The sequence below is a fragment of the Beta vulgaris genome, chromosome 2, assembly GCF_026745355.1.
Source record: "Beta vulgaris subsp. vulgaris cultivar EL10 chromosome 2, EL10.2, whole genome shotgun sequence".
NCBI classification, from domain to species: Eukaryota; Viridiplantae; Streptophyta; class Magnoliopsida; order Caryophyllales; family Amaranthaceae; genus Beta; species Beta vulgaris.
The window spans coordinates 51,681,638-51,700,222 of NC_079203.1; the positions used below are offsets into that span (position 1 = coordinate 51,681,638).

Genomic DNA, 18,585 nt, shown 5'->3' on the forward strand with positions numbered 1-18,585 from the left:
AACATGCTCCTTTTTACTTAAGTTCATTAGACTTGTGTTGAATTTCAGAAAAGTTCAATACAGTGCGTATAATACACCATCGTACCACTCGTATGTTCGGTTTGATTCAACTAATTTTGACTTATCTGAAATTATTTTATCTCATCTGAATTTATCTTATCTTATCTGAACTTATATTCTTATTTATTGTGTTGCCTAACATAATTAGTCCGTTTTCTTCAACTTATCTTACACATCTCATCTGAACTTATTTTATATGAGCTCATCCTAATCTGTCTTATTTTATCAGAATTTATATTTTCTGAAATAAGTTGAACATATCATAGCCGTAGTAGGCAATATTAGCCCAATCCAAATCTAGCTCTACATGTAGGGACATGTAAGTTCTTAACAATTAGCCATTTTAATTTTCCATTCTAGCTGTGATTGGGCTTTTAGGCGTACACGAGAAGTCTGGTAAGTTAGAAAGAACTTTTGGAACTTATTAAACTCTAGTATCCCTAGCGTAAAAGAAATAGTTGATTAGGATAGGTAACTGATTAGTGATTACCCATGTTTCAGCTCCATGTTATGTGGGATTGTGGGTGTTATAAATTATACTTCATTGTGCTTTCTTTTTCTCATTTGTGGTTAAGCCCACAAAGCAGTGGATAAAGTTTTTGACGCGTTAGTTGGGTGTCAAACTAACTTTATCTAATCTTATGAGTACACAGATGTACTCTATTTCTTAATACTACTTCTATTGAACTGGTGAAATAACGGCCATAAATCCAGATTTAGCGGACTCATTTCACGGATCTACTTTTATGTTGTTGTCATCATCTTCCATAAACTATGTTGTTTATACCGCACCAAAAAAAAAAAAGAAGTTATGTGTAAATTGTTAGGTCTTTATTATGGTACTTCTAGTTCTATGAGCATCTTGAACATGCCCTCACGCATCCTCTCAAGATGGCAAATCTAGACTAAAAGTATGGTCCGTACCATAGATTACGTCATTCGCACACTCTTATTCCATGTTTCTATCCCCGTCTCTTATTAAGTTTATGCTTTAGCAACCGTCACATATCTTCTCAATATTTTACCCACAGAAGCTCTTAAAAAACAAAATCCAGGACAAAGTATTAGTTATTTATCATACCATCTTATGACTATGTCCGCATTTTTTATACTTTCAACCACATTTTTTTACATTTGCAAGTAAAAATGAAACGGAGGAATTAGATGGGAAAAAATAATTTAATCATTCATCTATTTTAAATTAACTTCTTTTTAAGGGACGTTTTGAATTAACTTAATCTGGATTAAGTTATGTATTTGATATATTTCTCTTCTCATAGCATAAGCCTTGTTTTGATCTCGTTTCATATCCCTTCTTATTACACGGACTTCTTAAATAATTGTATTTTCTCATGTGTAAATATATAAACCAAAAGCATTACGAACTAAAGGTTGGAGACGGAGATCAAAGTCATTTGCTACTAATTCTATGTACAATTAATAACCTTATTATGTGAGTTATATTTACAAAAATATAACTCACATATAGTAATTAATGATCTATCTATAAGTGTAAGGTAACAAAGATTAACCACAATATGTATATAAAAAAATGGGGGGTAAATCCTATATGCAATTATGCCTGTCAACTACAGGCCAATGCCCAATGGCAACAAAGAGTGGGCCTTTTCAAAATCAGACTATTTAGTACATCATAGCTACCAAAGGTGAACCGGGTTGATGGGCCTAATACTTTAAATGGGTCGTTGCTAGTCACGAATCACGATACATCTCATGATCTCAATTGAGAAAAACTACCCTTGATGAATGATATTATATCAGAAGATAATTAATGATAAAGGCAGGTGTTGGTAGTGGTGGGTTAATGGTGATTATAGAGGAAGAAAAGGAAATAGAAGTAGTCTAATTTATTTTTGGATATTCCATTTGGTACCATTGAATTTTTGGCTTTTCCATTTGGTGTCACTGTTATTTTAAAATTCCACATGATACCACTCTAATTTAATATTAATCTTTATCATACCATTTTTTAAGTAAAATGTTAGTTAATGGTTGAATAAGAATACGATTTTGTTTGGGTTTGCATGTTTCTATTTGCAGTTGAAAAAATTTAATAAATCAGTATTTTAGGATGTCGTTTTAACCCTTAAAGCTCTATTTTTCAGTCAAAATTTTCATAAAAATGATCATAATATTCTATGTCTTTTTATTGTCAAATATAACCTCAACTTTGACCTTAACGACTAAAACCTTAACGCAAATTAAAACATGTAAATCGAAGTAAAACTCTAGCCTATTCTAACTTAAATTAACACTTTACTTAGTTGAATGCTACCATAGAGAATATAATCAAATTATAGTGGTACCATGTAGAATATCTGAAAAATAGTGGTACAAGATGGAAAAGCCAAAAGTACAATGGTACCAAATAGGGGTGAAAGTTATTCGGATAATATCCAAAATCCAATCCAATCCAATCCGAATTAGTAATTCGGATCGGATTTGAACTGTGTTCGGATTGGATCGGATTGAGATTTTTTGAAAAATTGGATTTTCAGATCGGATTGGATTGAGGGTGATCGGATCCAAAAATCCAATATAACCAAATAGTAATATGCCTTGTATTATGTATCTGGATTGGGTTTAAGTGCTTAACTGATTTTTTTATAAAAAAAATTACTCCATAGCCCAATATACATAGCACTTCAACCCTTCCCCTAAAACACAAAGTGCACTTAGTTCCTCATTTCCTAAATCTACTAAGTTGTTGTTGTGCTTAATTCATTTAATCGAAAAACTAGAGTTCTAAAAAAATCGGGATTTTTGGATCGGATCCAATCTAGAGTATGAAAATTCGGATTGGATTGGATCGGATTCAAACCCTAATTGGTTTGGATTCGGATTGAAAGATTGAAATCCAAATTTTATTTGGATCGGATTGGATTAGGCGCTAATCCAAACCGCACACCGAACTTTTACCCCTAGTACCAAATGGAATACGAATATCCCTTTATTTTTTGATTTGTTTTTACAAAGAATATTTTTTAAGTTTTTTTTTTCGTAAAACTGAACCTTTAAAAGGTTTTTTTTTGGCAAATTTTCTTAAAAACTACTCTTGATGAATGATAAAAGTACCTGACATTATTAGCTATTCCATTTAAAAAATTTCTTTCATAACTAAGCTAAGCTTAGGGCTATGCAAAGACCAGGATCGGACCGAAATCTGGACCGGACCGAATCAGAATTTGATAAAATTCCTGATTTCGAGTTTCCGATCCGGTCCGATCCAAATCCGAAAATTTCCGGTTGGATCAGAATTTCTATTATTTTTTAGTAAAAAAGTTTATATGTAAAAAAAAGTTTAAAAAGGTAGAAAATTAGAAATTTAAAATCCTACTATTTATTACTTTAGAATTATTGTTATTAAAAATATTAATTTTTAATATATCTAATTTATTAATATATTTAAATACAATAAAAGATTTTTTTTTAAAAAATAATATAGATTCCAGTCCAGGACCGGACTGGAACTTTTTCGATCCGATCCAATGTCCAAGAAAAAGCCAGATTTCGGTCCAGCGATCTAGCCGGTTCCGATTCGATCCTGGACTGGTGCACATCCCTAGCTAAGCTTGGCCTAGTGGTTGAGATTATTACTTCCAACCTTGACATTGGGGATTCAATTCCCCTATTCTCAATCTATCTAGTTTGCTAATCTTGTCGGGTTGACTTGTATGAGATTTCGATTTGATAGTGCAATTCATCTTAAAAAAAAATTAAAATCAAAAAAAAAAAAAAAAAAATCCCATTGAAATTTTTGCTATTGAACAATTATTATTCCTAGATTTTATTTTCTTAAAAAAAAAACTCAAAAAAATCATAGCCAGAATTTGCTTCCCCCACTTGGACAAACAGATGAGTAATAGCTCACTCTCTGTTCTCCAAACAAAGCTTTCTCCATCAGTCAACACTCTCAAGCTCACCCTCAATCTCACTCCTAAATTTCCCCATTTTTTTTTTATCAGTGAACTCCATCACTATCATATATTCATAATCAAGCAAATTTTGAAATTTATTATATATTATTAAAAATACATATTTATATCTAGTATTAAATCTTTAACATTTAATTTTAACTAAATTAATAAAAAATGTCGCTGTATTTATCTCCTTTTCACTTCACCTCTCTCTCTTGTAAGTCAGAATTTTCTTCACCCTCTAAATTTCCCGGCGCCGCCGTATTTTTCCGGCGAGAAATAACCGGCGCTTCTACTGTTTCTCCGGTGATTGATTCCCGCCGCCGTTGTAATTTGAAAGGTATCAGATTCTTTCTTACTTTTTTTTTTACAATTAATTTATTTAAAGTTGAGTTTTTTTTTTTTTTTTTTTTTTTTTTTGCTAAATCAATGTGACAGTTAATAGTAGTTACTGGGTATGAAATTAGTTGAAGCAGTAAAAGGAAAGGAACTAATTTTGCTTTTTTTTTTTTTTTTAATCTTAAAGCTTAAATGACATAAACAGTAAACTTGCTTTTTTTATAATTCTTTGATTGAAATTCCATAATAAGGCAATTGTAAAGAAAAAAAAATTGGGTTTCAGAAATTTTTGGGTTGGGTTTCACACTAGTGTCATGCCCTTTTTTATTTAAGGAAATGATATACTACATCCGTTTCATATTATTTGCTAACGATTAGACATTTTCTACATACACTTTATGTCAAATCGTTGCAAATAATATGATACGATAGTACTATATTATAGTATATGATTATGTATTGATGAGTTTGTTTGTATGGATGATTTGGGGTTAGCCAAAATCCAACTTTTGACATGCAATATTTATGTTATGGGTGTATAAACTATAAAGTTAGACCTTGGATTGATGATCACTTATAGAATACCCTTTCATCAGTTTATTCCATTGCTTGAAAGTTTAGATAAGGCACTGAAATTGTTAGAATTAATTACGAAATGAACAAGAGTCACAAGATGAACAATAATGAACAATCTTCTAGGCGTGGATCACTTTCCCAAAAGTAATATTCCGACCCTATTCGTAAAGCACGGGTATCACGGAATTCACCTTCGAGATACAAAGAAGAAAAACAATAGTGGTCACGCTTACTATGAACACTATCAAATTGAAAATGAATTTGTGAGTATTTGTGAAGATGAAGAACTTGTGAAATTTCCTTTCAAGTTTGTATGTCATAGAGAGAATTATTTTTCTCATTCTCCTTCATCATATGACTTGTCTCATATATATACAAGTGCCCCATTATTTCTTAGAAACCGAAACAATGTATTGACAAACCGTCAATCCGCAAAGCCACGCCAAAAACGCAAGAAAACAGAAGATCTTCGCGAGCCGCGATCAGTGTCGCGAGTCGCGACGAAGCCCAGTCGCGAGGTGCGACCACCCTCGCGAGTCGCGACGAAGCACAACTGCCAGCCTCCTTCTTTGCGCGTTTCTTGCTTGAGCGATTCATGTGCGAGAGCTGCGAAGTTGTGCGTGGTTTGCATAGCATGTGCGTGGCTTGCATAGCATTGTATCCATGTATTAAGTTGAGCAACAACACCATGACCAAGTAGCTCAAATAACACATCATGAAATATACTAAACTATATACTCTAAATCTCCAACAATCCTCCCCCATTTAGAGTATACATAATAGTTATGCATAAACATCATCATCATAAAACAATCTTATGCATAAATGAAAGTGTACAAAGACTTGAACTTCCACTTAGTATAATACACATTCCAAGCATTCGTATCCAAATGGTGTTGTTAAACGATTGAACCATTAGCAACACATAATGAAAACTTGAAGATATTATACACACAAGATTAACTATTCATTTTCAATATATACTTGACACTAACTCGCCATGTGTCCATATCAATTCATAAGTGCATCAAAGCTATGCCTCACTAGCTCCTTGAAGCGGCCAAACTTCGCACTTACATAGGTAGATCTCTTAGAAAACATGCTCCTGTGATAAAGCACAATGTCAAGAGACCTATTAAGATTAAACAACCTCTTAAACATCACAGATTTAAAGAACTTTACCTTGGATGATTATATAAGTTCTTTCAATCATCAAATAAGGAAATTAATCTTATTGAACTTAAGACCCAACGTCTTATTGGGCGTTAAGTTAAGATTTCCTCACTTGTGATTTCCAAAAGGCACCAATCCTAAACCGATTGCCATCCTCTTTACCGTATCTCTAGCTAGCGCCTTTGTGAAACAATCTGCTAGATTATACGTAGTTCTTACATAGTCAACAGTAATGACACTATCTTTGATAAGTCCTTGGACATAGCTATGTCTCACACCAATGTGTCTTGACTTGCCATTATACACTTGACTATAAGCTCTTGCCAACGCTGCATCACTATCACAATGTATAGCAATAGGTGATATTGGCTTTTGCAAAAAGGTATCTCAAACATGAGATTCCTTAACCACTCGGCTTCTTTGCTTGCCGATGACAGAGCTATAAACTCAGAAGTCATTGATGAATCTGCAATGCAAGTTTGTTTCTTGGATGCCCAAGATATTGCACCTCCCCCAAGGAGGAATACCCATCCACTTGTGGAGGAATGATCTTCTCTATTAGAGATCCAACTCGCATCCGAATACCCTTCTAAAACTGAAGGATATCCACTGTAGGACAAACCATAATCCATGGTTTTCCTCAAATATTTAAACTCGACGAATAGCTTGCCAATGTTCCATACTAGGATTACTAGTATATCTACTTAATTTCCTACCGCAAATGCGATATCGGCCTAGTACTCGTCATAGCATACATCAAACATCCTATAACCCTCGCATACTCAAGTTGAGACACGGCATTACCATCATAGGCAACAATTTTTCACTTGGGTCCATAGGAGTTGAAACAAGAGAGCAATCACTAACATTAAATTTCTTGAGCACTTTCTCAATGTAATGAGATTGTGACAAGATCAATTTTCCATTGTCTCTCTTAATTCTTATACCTAAGATGACATCAGCCTCTCCCAAATCTTTCATGGAGAATTGTGAAGATAGAAAGGATTTTGTCCATTCAACTTGTGACAAATCCGTTCCAAAAATCAACATGTCATCTACATATAAACAAATCATGACACCATTACCGTTGTCATCAAATTTGCTATATACACACTTGTCTGAATTATTCAACTTGAATCCATTAGACAACACAACCTCATCAAACTTTTGATGCCATTGCTTTGGTGCTTGTTTTAGCCCATACAAAGATCTAATTAACTTGCACACTTTGTGCTCTTGACCTTTCACAACAAACCCTTCCGGTTGTCGCATGTAAACCTCTTCTTCTAGTTCTCCATTTAAGAAAGCGTCTTAACATCCATTTGATGGATCACAAGCTTATGAATAGCGCAAGAGCTATTAATAACCTTATAGTGGAGATTCTAGCAACTGGTGCATATGTATCAAAATAATCAATGCCCGGTTTTTGTGAAAAACCTTGAGCTACAAGACGGGCTTTGAACTTATCAATAGTCCCATCTACTTTCATTTTCTTTTTGAAAATCCATTTACACCCAATTGGTTTACACTTAGGAGGTAAATCAGCTAGAACCAGTGTTATTTCCCATGATGGAATCCATCTCATCATCAATTGCCTCTTTCCAAAAAGCGGCATCTTGAGACCTCATAGCCTCATTAAAGTTAAAGGATCTTCTCCACATTAAATATATATGGAAACTTAGTCACTATGGAACTCCTTGATCCTTCAACCAAGTATACATGAAAATCTGGGCCAAAAGATTTCTCTTTTCTCGCCCTTTTGCTTCTCCTAGGTTGTGATGATGTTGATGCAACATTCTCATCAAGAGCTTGTTCATCAACTTCTTGATCAATGTTAGTTTGATCAAGTTCAACTCCTTGATCCATGTTTGATTGATCAATTTCTTGAACATTGGTATTCGGAGTAATGTCCTTTGGTCTAGGAATTGATGAATATCTATTTTCATCAGAAATTGCATCTCTTGACTCCACAATAGTGTGAATTGACCAAAAGTCATTTTGTTCTATAACATAGAACCTATAGGCTTTGCTATGAAGAGCATACCCTATAAAGATGCACTCAACTCCCCTTTCACCCAACTTTTTACGTTTGGGTTCCGGCACTTTTACAATGGCCCGACATCCCCAAACTTTGAGATAACTCAAGTTTGGTTTTCTTTTATACCAAAGTTCATATGGGGTAACCTCGTTCTTTTTCATTGGAACTCGGTTTAAAATATGACAAGCTGTTAACATAGCTTCACCCCAAAAACCATCACTTAAACCTGAATAGGATAACATCGAATTTACCATTTCTTGCAAAGTTCGATTCTTTCTTTCGCTATACCATTTTGTTGTGGTGTATAGCCGCTGTGGTTTCATGTATAATACCAGTTGATTGAAAATAACTTGGGTCATAGAATTCACCACCCCTATCGGTCCTAAATCTTTTAAGTTTGTCACTTAGTTGCAATTCAACTTCGTTTTTATATATCTTAAACTTATCAAGGGCTTCATCCTTAGTAAACAACAAGTATACATAACAAAATCGAGAGTAATCATCATAAAAGTTATCATGTATTTCTTGTTCCCTAAGGAAGGAGTGCTATGGAAATCACATAAATCACTATGCACCAAATCAAGCAAAGAAGTATCCTTTTCCACATTGTTTGGAAAGGATTTTCTAGTTATCTTTGTTAACATGCATGTTCTACACTTCTCTATACTTGGATCAAAAGAAGGAATCAAATCATGTTTAGACATTGAAAATAACTTCTTGTAATTAACATGACCAAGTCGATTATGCCATAGAGAAGAATTGTCATTAACAACAAACAAAGTATCTTTCAAAGCATTTGAAATACTAAGTTTAAACATACTATTACAAAGATAACCAAGTCCTACAAATGTTCCACCCTTAGATAATATGAATTTCAGCTTCAAACACCATTTTAAATCCTAATCGATTCAAGGTAGCACCGGAGACTAAATTTTTCCTAAGTTCCGGAGCATACAAAACATCTCTTAAAATAAGAGGCTTTCCGGAACTAAACACTAATTCTACTTGTCCTATACCTAGAACTTTAGCCGTAGAATCATTGCCCATGTAAAGAACTTCTCCATTCTCAACCTCCTTGAAAGTCTTGAATAGAGACCGCTCCTTGCATACATGTCTTGATGCTCCCGAATCGATCCACCATGAACAATCATCCTGTACACAAAAGATTTCAGAAATCATACACACAAAATTCAGATTTGAATTAAGTGAAACTTGTGTACTCATACCTTGCTTGGCATGGGTTTGGCTTGACTCGCCATTCCCACCATTCTTTTTGTTCATCTTCTTTTTCCAAATGGTGCAATCTTCTTAAAATGACCGGGCTTGCCACATTCCCAACAACCTCGTTGAGCACCTCCACCAAACTTAGGCTTCTTCCAATTGTTGCCTTTGGTGAAATTGTTAGCCCTCTTCTTAGGATTAGAAGACTCCTTTGACTTACCATCCTCCACCATATTAACGGTAGAAGGATTAGGATTAACATCCTTTTGTCCATCTTGGACCCGAATGCCCTCTTCAATCCGAAGATGAGCACCCAATTGTTCAACATTCATATCATCTTTCTTATGCTTAAGAGAATTTCTAACATCTTTCCAACCGGGTGGTAATTTGTCAATTATTGAGGAAACAACAAAGGTCTCATCCATATCAATGTTGTGTTGCTTAAAACTTCCTAAAATTCTTTGAATTTCATGGAATTGCTCCATTACCGGCCTAGTGTCTACCATTTTAAAGGCATTGAAATTACTAACAAGAAACTTCTTACTAGAAGCATCTTCGGCCATGTATTTACTTTCTAGTTCATTCCAAAGACTTTTAGCGGATTCAACAAATTGATAAATATCAAACAAAGCATCGGACATACCGTTAAGAATGTGGCCACGACATATATAGTCATCATTCTCCCATTTGTTTCTCCTTCGAATTTCTTCAACAGTTTCATCATCTACTTCCTCGGGTTTGGGAGTGCTCAATACATATGCCACATTTAACGAAGTAAGAAGAAAATGCATCTTCTTTTGCCATCTTCTAAATCCAACACCTTCGAATTTGTCAAGTTTGTGAAAATTTGCAGACATTTCACGAATTGTAGTCATCTTGAATAAGATATTACTTTTGGATTGTTAGAATTAATTACGAAATGAACAAGAGTCACAAGATGAACAATAATGAACAATCTTCTAGGCGTGGATCACTTTCCCAAAAGTAATATTCCGACCCTATTCGTAAAGCACGGGTATCACGGAATTCACCTTCGAGATACAAAGAAGAAAAACAATAGTGGTCACGCTTACTATGAACACTATCAAATTGAAAATGAATTTGTGAGTATTTGTGAAGATGAAGAACTTGTGAAATTTCCTTTCAAGTTTGTATGTCATAGAGAGAATTATTTTTCTCATTCTCCTTCATCATATGACTTGTCTCATATATATACAAGTGCCCCATTATTTCTTAGAAACCGAAACAATGTATTGACAAACCGTCAATCCGCAAAGCCAGCCAAAAACGCAAGAAAACAGAAGATCTTCGCGAGCCGCGATCAGTGTCGCGAGTCGCGACGAAGCCCAGTCGCGAGGTGCGACCACCCTCGCGAGTCGCGACGAAGCACAACTGCCAGCCTCCTTCTTTGCGCGTTTCTTGCTTGAGCGATTCATGTGCGATAGCTGCGAAGTTGTGCGTGGTTTGCATAGCATGTGCGTGGCTTGCATAGCATTGTATCCATGTATTAAGTTGAGCAACAACACCATGACCAAGTAGCTCAAATAACACATCATGAAATATACTAAACTATATACTCTAAATCTCCAACAGAAATTACCCATTGCTTAAATTAGTGTGTTCTAGGAACAAGTCGCGCACTTGATGTGTAAAGTTTGGAACTTGAGGGAAACTATTTGCGGCAATAGTTATGTTCTTTTCACCTTAAGTTTGTAGTTTGGGGAAAGATATGTTAAGATAAGTTTCAATAAGTTTAGGCTGTTTTGATAAGGGATCAAGTTCGATAAACTCACATGCTATAGTATTAAGATGTGATGAATGTCTTGAAATGGACATAAGATCAACTTTCGTCCATCTTTGTAAACTTGTTTGTAAAAAACTGCTTCTTGGCTTATGTTTTGAGTTTCAAGTATTGATACTCAACTTAGGTATGGAATAGCCCAGGGAAAAAAAGGGAAATGTCAGTAGATTGTGTATATATGTGATATGTTTCTACTTCTATAATTATTCTCACGTTGTTTTTATCTATTTTTCTTCGGCTACAGTGGAAGGTTTTTTTTGATTGAGCGAATAAGTTCAGAAAAAAAGAAGGATTGTTTTCTTTATTTTTTTCCATGAATAACTCAATCAAAATGCAATAGAAAAGGTGTTTGTTATGCTTAATATCTTTAGTTTGATCATTTTTAATTCTGCCCTTTATTCGAGTAGTTTTTTCTTTGCCAAATTACCTCAACACTTATTCTGAGCATAGAAAGTTGTAGAATTGTGGGTATAATCATGAAAGTTCAACTCTTCTCACTTTCAATCGTGAGCCTTTTCATGCACTTATAGCGAATGCTCTCTTTGCTTGGCCTTCGAGTCTTCTAGAATGCAGATATTGATACTGAACAAGTTGGATCTTATAAGTTGTTGAGGATGTGGATGGATGGAATGCTCACTCTTGTATACATGTGCTTTTATCACTTGTTAGACGTGTTTTTGATTGAGAAATTGATCCTTTCGTTGTCAATAACACATGTTTTAGCTAGAGCACAACCTGGTAATAATGGGACATTTGAAGCAAGTGAGTCTTCACTCGTCGTTTGCTTTGGAGAAATGCTTATTGATTTTGTGCCCACAACAAATGGGGTTTCCTTGGCTGAAGCACCTGCATTTAAAAAGGCTGCCGGTGGTGCCCCTGCCAACGTTGCTGTTGGAATAGCTCGTCTTGGAGGCAAATCAGCATTCATTGGCAAGGTAACAATTGTTCTTCGGTTGTTCTCACTGGTTTTCACTCTCATTTAACATATTTTTCTTTGATGATTTCATTTTTCATTTTATCAAATTTAGTTTTGCAGCTAGAGCTAAGTTCATGACAATATTCTGCACAAGTATGTTTTGTTAGTTATGAGTATTACCCGTCACCTTGTGCATTTGCCGCTGGTGAATGTTCTGGGCTATAGGGAAGTGAATCTCGTTGTTTAGACTTTGGAATATATGTGTCTATAATGCTTGCTGCATGAGTCTTGCTGTAAGCCCTGAATTCTACGTTGTTTAGGTTTAGCTTGGAATTTGGATGCCTTGGAAGTTTAATTTCAAAAAAATTTAGTGTTTGCTGAACTGTTGTAGTGTTGTTAGATCTACCCTGAAATATGAGATTTGTGACAGTTTGATGACATTGTCTCAACTCTCAACATACTTCATCTGCAGGGGTTGAACATTAAAAACTTAGTGACTGAGTGTATGGATAATTTTGGCTGTTAATTCCTGTTCCTATACAAATTTATCAAAGCAGCAGATCTTTGCTGGATCATAGAGTGTTTGTAAAACTGGCATGCTCTTGTTTTTAGTCCTAGAGTGAATTTTGGAACTGATTCTTACAAGCTAATGATACTTAAAGAGCTGACCACCCCCACCCCTCAAAAAAAAGCAACTCTGGAGGTTCTTCGGTAGCTGCTCTATTCTACCCGTTTGTTTATTTATGCAAAGACTATAGCTGAATTACAGGGCTGAGTTAAGTCATTCATTACTCGACAGTCGGCACTCCACATTTTTCCCGCTTTGCCTGTGTGAGGACAGAAGGCCTAAAGACTTGGTAGGTTTGGACTGGTGATCCTCTACGACTTGTGAAGCTACAATCACAAACATAATCAGTGGAAGTATTTGGGTTGTTAGACATTCTGTTTCTGTATGTCTTTCATTTTTGGAGCTTGTTAGAAATGCCATTTTCTGTCTATCTGGGAAGAATTGCTTGGTCTTAGTGCATGCTTGCTGGTTTAACTCATCAATGGAATATTGGAAACAGAATAGATTGGAATCAAACAAAAGGGAAATATGGTAGCAATGCTTGTTACCAACATTGGGGGTTTGGTTCCTCTGTGGAAAAGAAATTCTTATATAAATGTGGTATTGGGGGGGGGGGGGGGGTAACACAATGTGTTACCATAGGGTTGAAGAGGATAGTAAGTGGGAGGAAATGGTTACCACCAGCGATTCGGAACCCAGTACTCGATTCTTCTTGAGCTCTTCATAATGTCATACCACCATATTATTAGTATATTTGGGTAAAACTTGCTGTCAGAATGACTACCTTTTTTCACTACCAGAGTGCCGTCCAATGTTTATCTTGTTTTTCTTTGTTTTTCTATTTTTTTTCAAGGCATTTTCCTATCTGCACATGCAGGTTGGTGAAGATGAATTTGGCTACATGCTTGCTAATATTCTGAAGGAGAACAATGTCAACAATGAAGGAATGCGTTTTGATCCTGGTGCTCGAACTGCTTTAGCATTCGTGACATTGAGGAAAGATGGGGAACGTGAATTCATGTTTTATCGTAATCCTAGTGCTGACATGCTCCTTCAGGAATCTGAGCTTGATTTTGAGCTCATCAGGAAGGTATTAATATAATTCATTCTTTCTGTTCAAATGCAGTGAACATTCCAAGTATAAGGAACTCACCTACTACATCAAGAATTTAGAGAAGAAAATATATTACCATAGTTCTTTCATAAACTAAATAAATTTGAAGGACCAATGCTAATTCAAGGGCACAGCATTACATGCTAGTTAGAACAAGGGAGGATAACTGAAGTTTTCTTGTCATGTTCTTTGTTTGTGTGGACTATGATAAAAAAAACAAGATCTCCTCAGTGGAAATGCTGATCTCATTTTAGGAACTGGAAACTGAATGTGACCTTTTCTGCTGTAAGATTAATCCTTCTATATAATTTGAAGTAAATAGGGCATACTGACTACTTTGACAGGCAAAAATATTTCATTATGGCTCAATAAGCTTAATCACAGAACCATGCAAATCATCTCACATTGCTGCTGCTAAAGCTGCAAAAGATGCTGGTGTGCTACTCTCATATGATCCCAACTTAAGGCTTCCATTATGGCCATCTGCAGAGAGTGCTCGTGATGGAATCCTCAGCATTTGGGATACCGCTGACATTATCAAGGTTGGAGGCTGACCATGATATCAGGCATAACTGCTGTTTATTGTCTTCAAAACATCTAACTTTATAGTATAATATAATGTCGAAAGTTGCTCTGACAGTTCATTTGGGTATAGATAAGCGAGGAAGAAATTTCCTTTTTAACTCAAGGAGAAGATCCCTATGATGATAATGTTGTTCGTAAATTATACCATCCAAACCTCAAACTACTGCTTGTGACCGAGGGAGCAGATGGCTGCAGGTATTACACCAAGGTAAGGCCTTCGAAGCCCTTAAACTTGAAGTACTGTCATTTTCCTAGATTTCTCTTCCCTGTTTGTTGAGCTCTTCCTCCTACCCCTCGCTTGTCAAATAAAGATGGAGATGATATGGAAAGTAATGAGAAAATGTAATGGTGTACTTCGTATGTGATATGTTTGCAGGATTACAGTGGGAAAGTTGGGGGTTTGAAGGTAGATGCTGTAGACACCACAGGTGCTGGCGATGCCTTTGTTGCTGGACTGCTATCCCAACTAGCTGCTGACTCAAACTTGATTCAGGTAATGTTCATGTACCCGTTTTTTTTTATTTACAGAAATTATTTTCTGTATCAGGCTGTCAGCAAAGGCAGTTTAATACATAGAACAAAGTAAGAGGGGCAGTCAATCAGTCACCCCAGCTATATATAGTTGACAGTCTAGGACTCTGGGTTCCTCAAACTGCAACTAACCATTGACAAGAATAACATAACTGTCTTCCATAGTTACCTGTCTATCATTAAAAGGGCTATGACATATAGAAGGGACCTTATGTGGCAAAACATGCTATGATGAGTTGGGTTTTCTCTTGAATTTTGAGTTGCACCTGTAAAAACAAGATAGAACACAACGAGAGAGGCATACCATTCCTTCTCAACAACCTAGAACATAGAGATGGAAAAATCCGTTTGTGCCTTTCCCTTTCAAGGTCATATGATGGGATCTAATGGAGGCTGGAGCTATGAAACTTGGACATCATGCACAAAGAAGTTAGTGTTGGTGAGTCTTCTATGAGGCTTGTCCCATGGGGGTGGGACAAAGACTAGAAAAATAAAAGAAAAGAAAAAGGTTTGCTAACACTAACCGAATAGATGTATTGTTGATCTATAAGAGTCAATAACAATTGTTTGAGGGAAGGCAAGGAAGATTCTATTGAGTGAGTGAAAGGTGGCGTAGCTAATTATATATTCTTTCATAATTTTTATGATTGATAAATCAGTTGTCCTTTATTTGGCTGTAAATTAGAGAAGAGAAGGGAAGAAAGTAGAGGAATCTTATCTTTTTGTCTTTTATCCTTCGCAAAGACTGATTTGGAGGGGAAATAAAGCTCACTTCTCGTTTCCCTTCCTTCACTGGCCACAAGTCCATGTGCCGTTTTATCTAATGATAGGTTTAGTATTCTCATCATCATTGCGGAAGCATTATATTCATTATGTTATTTGTCTCTTCCTGGAAGAGTGGTTTTCCCTTGTTCCTTTGGTTTGTAAATGGTGGACGTTCTTCCATTTAACTGTCGTAAACTAAACTGATATAAACTAAACTGTTTGAATATAACCATAACTAAATTGTTGAACTGAATTGACACCTCTTTCCATAACTATATTTAAAATAATTGCATGTTAAAAATGAAAACGAGGAAGAAACCAATATGTATAAGAGGGGGTTTAGCTTTATGTCAATTTCAAATGCGGTCAACTTGAGAGGAATCGTTCAGTCTACCTTTTCTCTCGTCCTTTTGTTATGGTAATATGGGCAAAAGTTATTACTACTATAACACCAACGCTGAGAACATAAAGCAGATAAGAGGTGAGGAGCTGATGAGCTCAGTGAATAGCTCTCTTTATGGTGAAAAACAATGTGCTTTCCAAAGGAAGAAATGCCACATACATTTTCCTCCTTATTTCTTGTCTTTCTCTTTCTTTTCTCCTATCGATCATCTCCCATCTATTTTCATTTTTCCTTCTTTCTATCTTCACCTCTATGAAACCAAACAAAGGAAAATTAATGTACAATTATGTTATCGTTTAGCAAGTGATTTTCCATGGAAAATCAATTTCCATTTAACAGATTTTCCGCCCAACCAAACACTTCTTTAATGAAAACCTCATACTTGTCGTCTCTCCTTTCTTGTTAAGAAGTTTGCTTGCTCTCTTCTCTTCCTAACTTCCGGATCAAGACCATGATGGACCCATTGAGATTATCAAAATTTATAAATTTTAACAGAGGAAGTTAAGGCTTCATCTTCATTAAGCATCTTTTCTTCATCGTCATTAGTACAAGAGTAGGAGCAAGAATCTTCTTTTCTAAAGTTTGTTCGTAACATCCGAAGTACATTTATTTCGAGATGGAAGATTGAGGGGATCAGTGATTAGACTCCTTGTCAAATTCCCCATGCCTGCTGTGAGATGCAGGGAAGAACACCTTAGCTACCTGTAATGAACTGATAATTTGAGCAGAAAAACAAAGGAAGAAGATGATGATATTTGATTGATAACAATGGAAAATAACAGAAGATAAAAGATAGTTTATCAAGTTCGCGAGTGACTTGACACACTCCCAAAGCTAACCACTAAAATAAACCCTCAAATATCTTCTTCATATCCTCTCCTCACACTAATCTCTGCTATTTATAGAGCTATTTACTTGCTTACTCCTCAAGCCAACCTAATTATATTGTACTACCCATATTACCCCTCCTCTAAACCAATCTATTACACTACCCTGAGGGGTTTGCTCGATGAAGCCCCATCCAATGCTATTAGTGTAAAGTAGATATAGAGCTCTAGTGTTAAGAGATAAGTGAAGTACCAATGCATCGGAATGTCCCTTTCCTCATATACAATCTGGATATTTATGGGAGTACTACTTGTACTCCGGTCTCTCACGTGGTACAGCTAGGATACGTTGGTATCATCCGGGCCATCTACAGGGTTATCAAACCAGCATGAGCTTTAAGATTACTTGTCAACCCAGCTCTTTTACTGATGGTTATGAATTTTGGGTTCCATCTCGTATACCATTGATTTGTTTTTTTCTTATCTTCCACAGGAGGTAATTTTCACACATATTTTTTGATTTAGTTAAGATTGTTACAATTCTCGAAATTTTGCAATTGTTTTGTCACATCCTTATTCCTGGGATCACTACGATAAAGTTCTCACCAATTCCCTTTGAGCTTACATTAGGAAGTTCAGTTTCGTGAAAGCTTAAACCCTCCATAAGGATATTTGACATATTTGAAACTAAAACTTGTTTCCCTTTTAGATTATGTTGATATCATGTTATTTATGTTTCGCAGGTGGAGGATCGATTAAGAGATGCACTTCAATTTGCCAACGCATGTGGTGCATTGACTGTTACAGAGCGAGGTGCGATTCCTGCTATGCCAACTCGAGAAGCAGTGTTGAATGTGATGCTCAAATCTGTAGCTTAAGCTTCCATTGAACCATGTAATATTGTTTTTTTGAAGTATTGCTCTCCAAGAATATCTAGCCATAATGATGTTTCATAATGCATTTGCAAGGACGTCTTGGGTTAAAATAATAAACCTTGCATGTCCTGTATATTAATTGGTCGAGTGTTTGTATGGTTGTCTCGACTCTTGCGATTTAGTATGTAATTTAGAGAACGCCTCTTGTAGTAGAGAGATTTTGCAGACATTTTAGGAAGCTAAACAATGTAAACCCCCTATGATACATTGAAGAAATTTTGTGCAGCTTGTGACTAAATGATGCTGAAGTACTGTTAATGTATTAGGCAAAATATTTGCTTAGAATCTTCATCTATATTAATGAATAGTATATTAAAAAGCGTTATTAAGCAAGTTTACGCGCCACGTGGTATTCTTCCTTTATGCTTCATATAAGCTTCGACCACGTGACTTCAAGTTAATATTATGCAATAAGCTATGCAACAATAATATTTTTAACATGAAAATGTTAATAACCGAGGCATCGTCGGGACTAGACACTAGTTCATGGTTGTAATGTGATATAAAACTAGATCGTGCACCATATATAATTGGGTTGAAACGTCATCAAAATGATTTATTTTTTTCGTTTTGAAAAATTATGAGTTTGAAACTATTAATAGATATTGTATTTGTATCTACTTCTATTTTATAGAAAATCTTCAATATCTGTCAAAAGAAAATTTTCAATATCTGTCAAAAGAATTGCTCCAAGTTCCTCCTAGAGAAAACTAAAGGAGTTCCTAAGCCACATGTTTAGAACTAACTATTTTTAAAAATCTAAACTACTTTTAAGTAACACCAATAAATAAAACA

At 35.5% G+C, this 18,585-nt stretch overlaps 1 protein-coding gene and 1 long non-coding RNA gene across 3 annotated transcripts; one reads left to right on the top strand and one right to left on the bottom strand.

Annotated features, from left to right (window-relative positions):
- Nucleotides 1-3,673: 3,673 nt before the first annotated feature.
- LOC104906815 (probable fructokinase-6, chloroplastic) lies at nucleotides 3,674-18,028 on the top strand. Of its 2 annotated transcripts, none has more exons than XM_010695633.4 (7): nucleotides 3,674-4,338; nucleotides 11,870-12,081; nucleotides 13,508-13,720; nucleotides 14,089-14,286; nucleotides 14,400-14,537; nucleotides 14,706-14,822; nucleotides 17,599-18,028. In XM_010695633.4, the coding sequence occupies exons 1-7, from the start codon at nucleotides 4,173-4,175 to the stop codon at nucleotides 17,731-17,733; spliced, it is 1,179 nt and encodes a 392-aa protein (XP_010693935.2). In that variant the 5' UTR covers nucleotides 3,674-4,172; the 3' UTR covers nucleotides 17,734-18,028. The 2 variants fall into 2 exon arrangements, with proteins under 2 accessions (XP_010693935.2, XP_057248758.1); XM_057392775.1 differs by having other exon boundaries at nucleotides 4,199-4,338; nucleotides 11,874-12,081.
- LOC130590410 (uncharacterized) lies at nucleotides 16,514-17,140 on the bottom strand. The gene is made up of 2 exons (XR_008968322.1): nucleotides 17,021-17,140; nucleotides 16,514-16,730 (listed from the first exon to the last, which is right to left on the bottom strand). It is a non-coding gene; the product is annotated as an uncharacterized LOC130590410 (long non-coding RNA).
- Nucleotides 18,029-18,585: the final 557 nt, after the last annotated feature.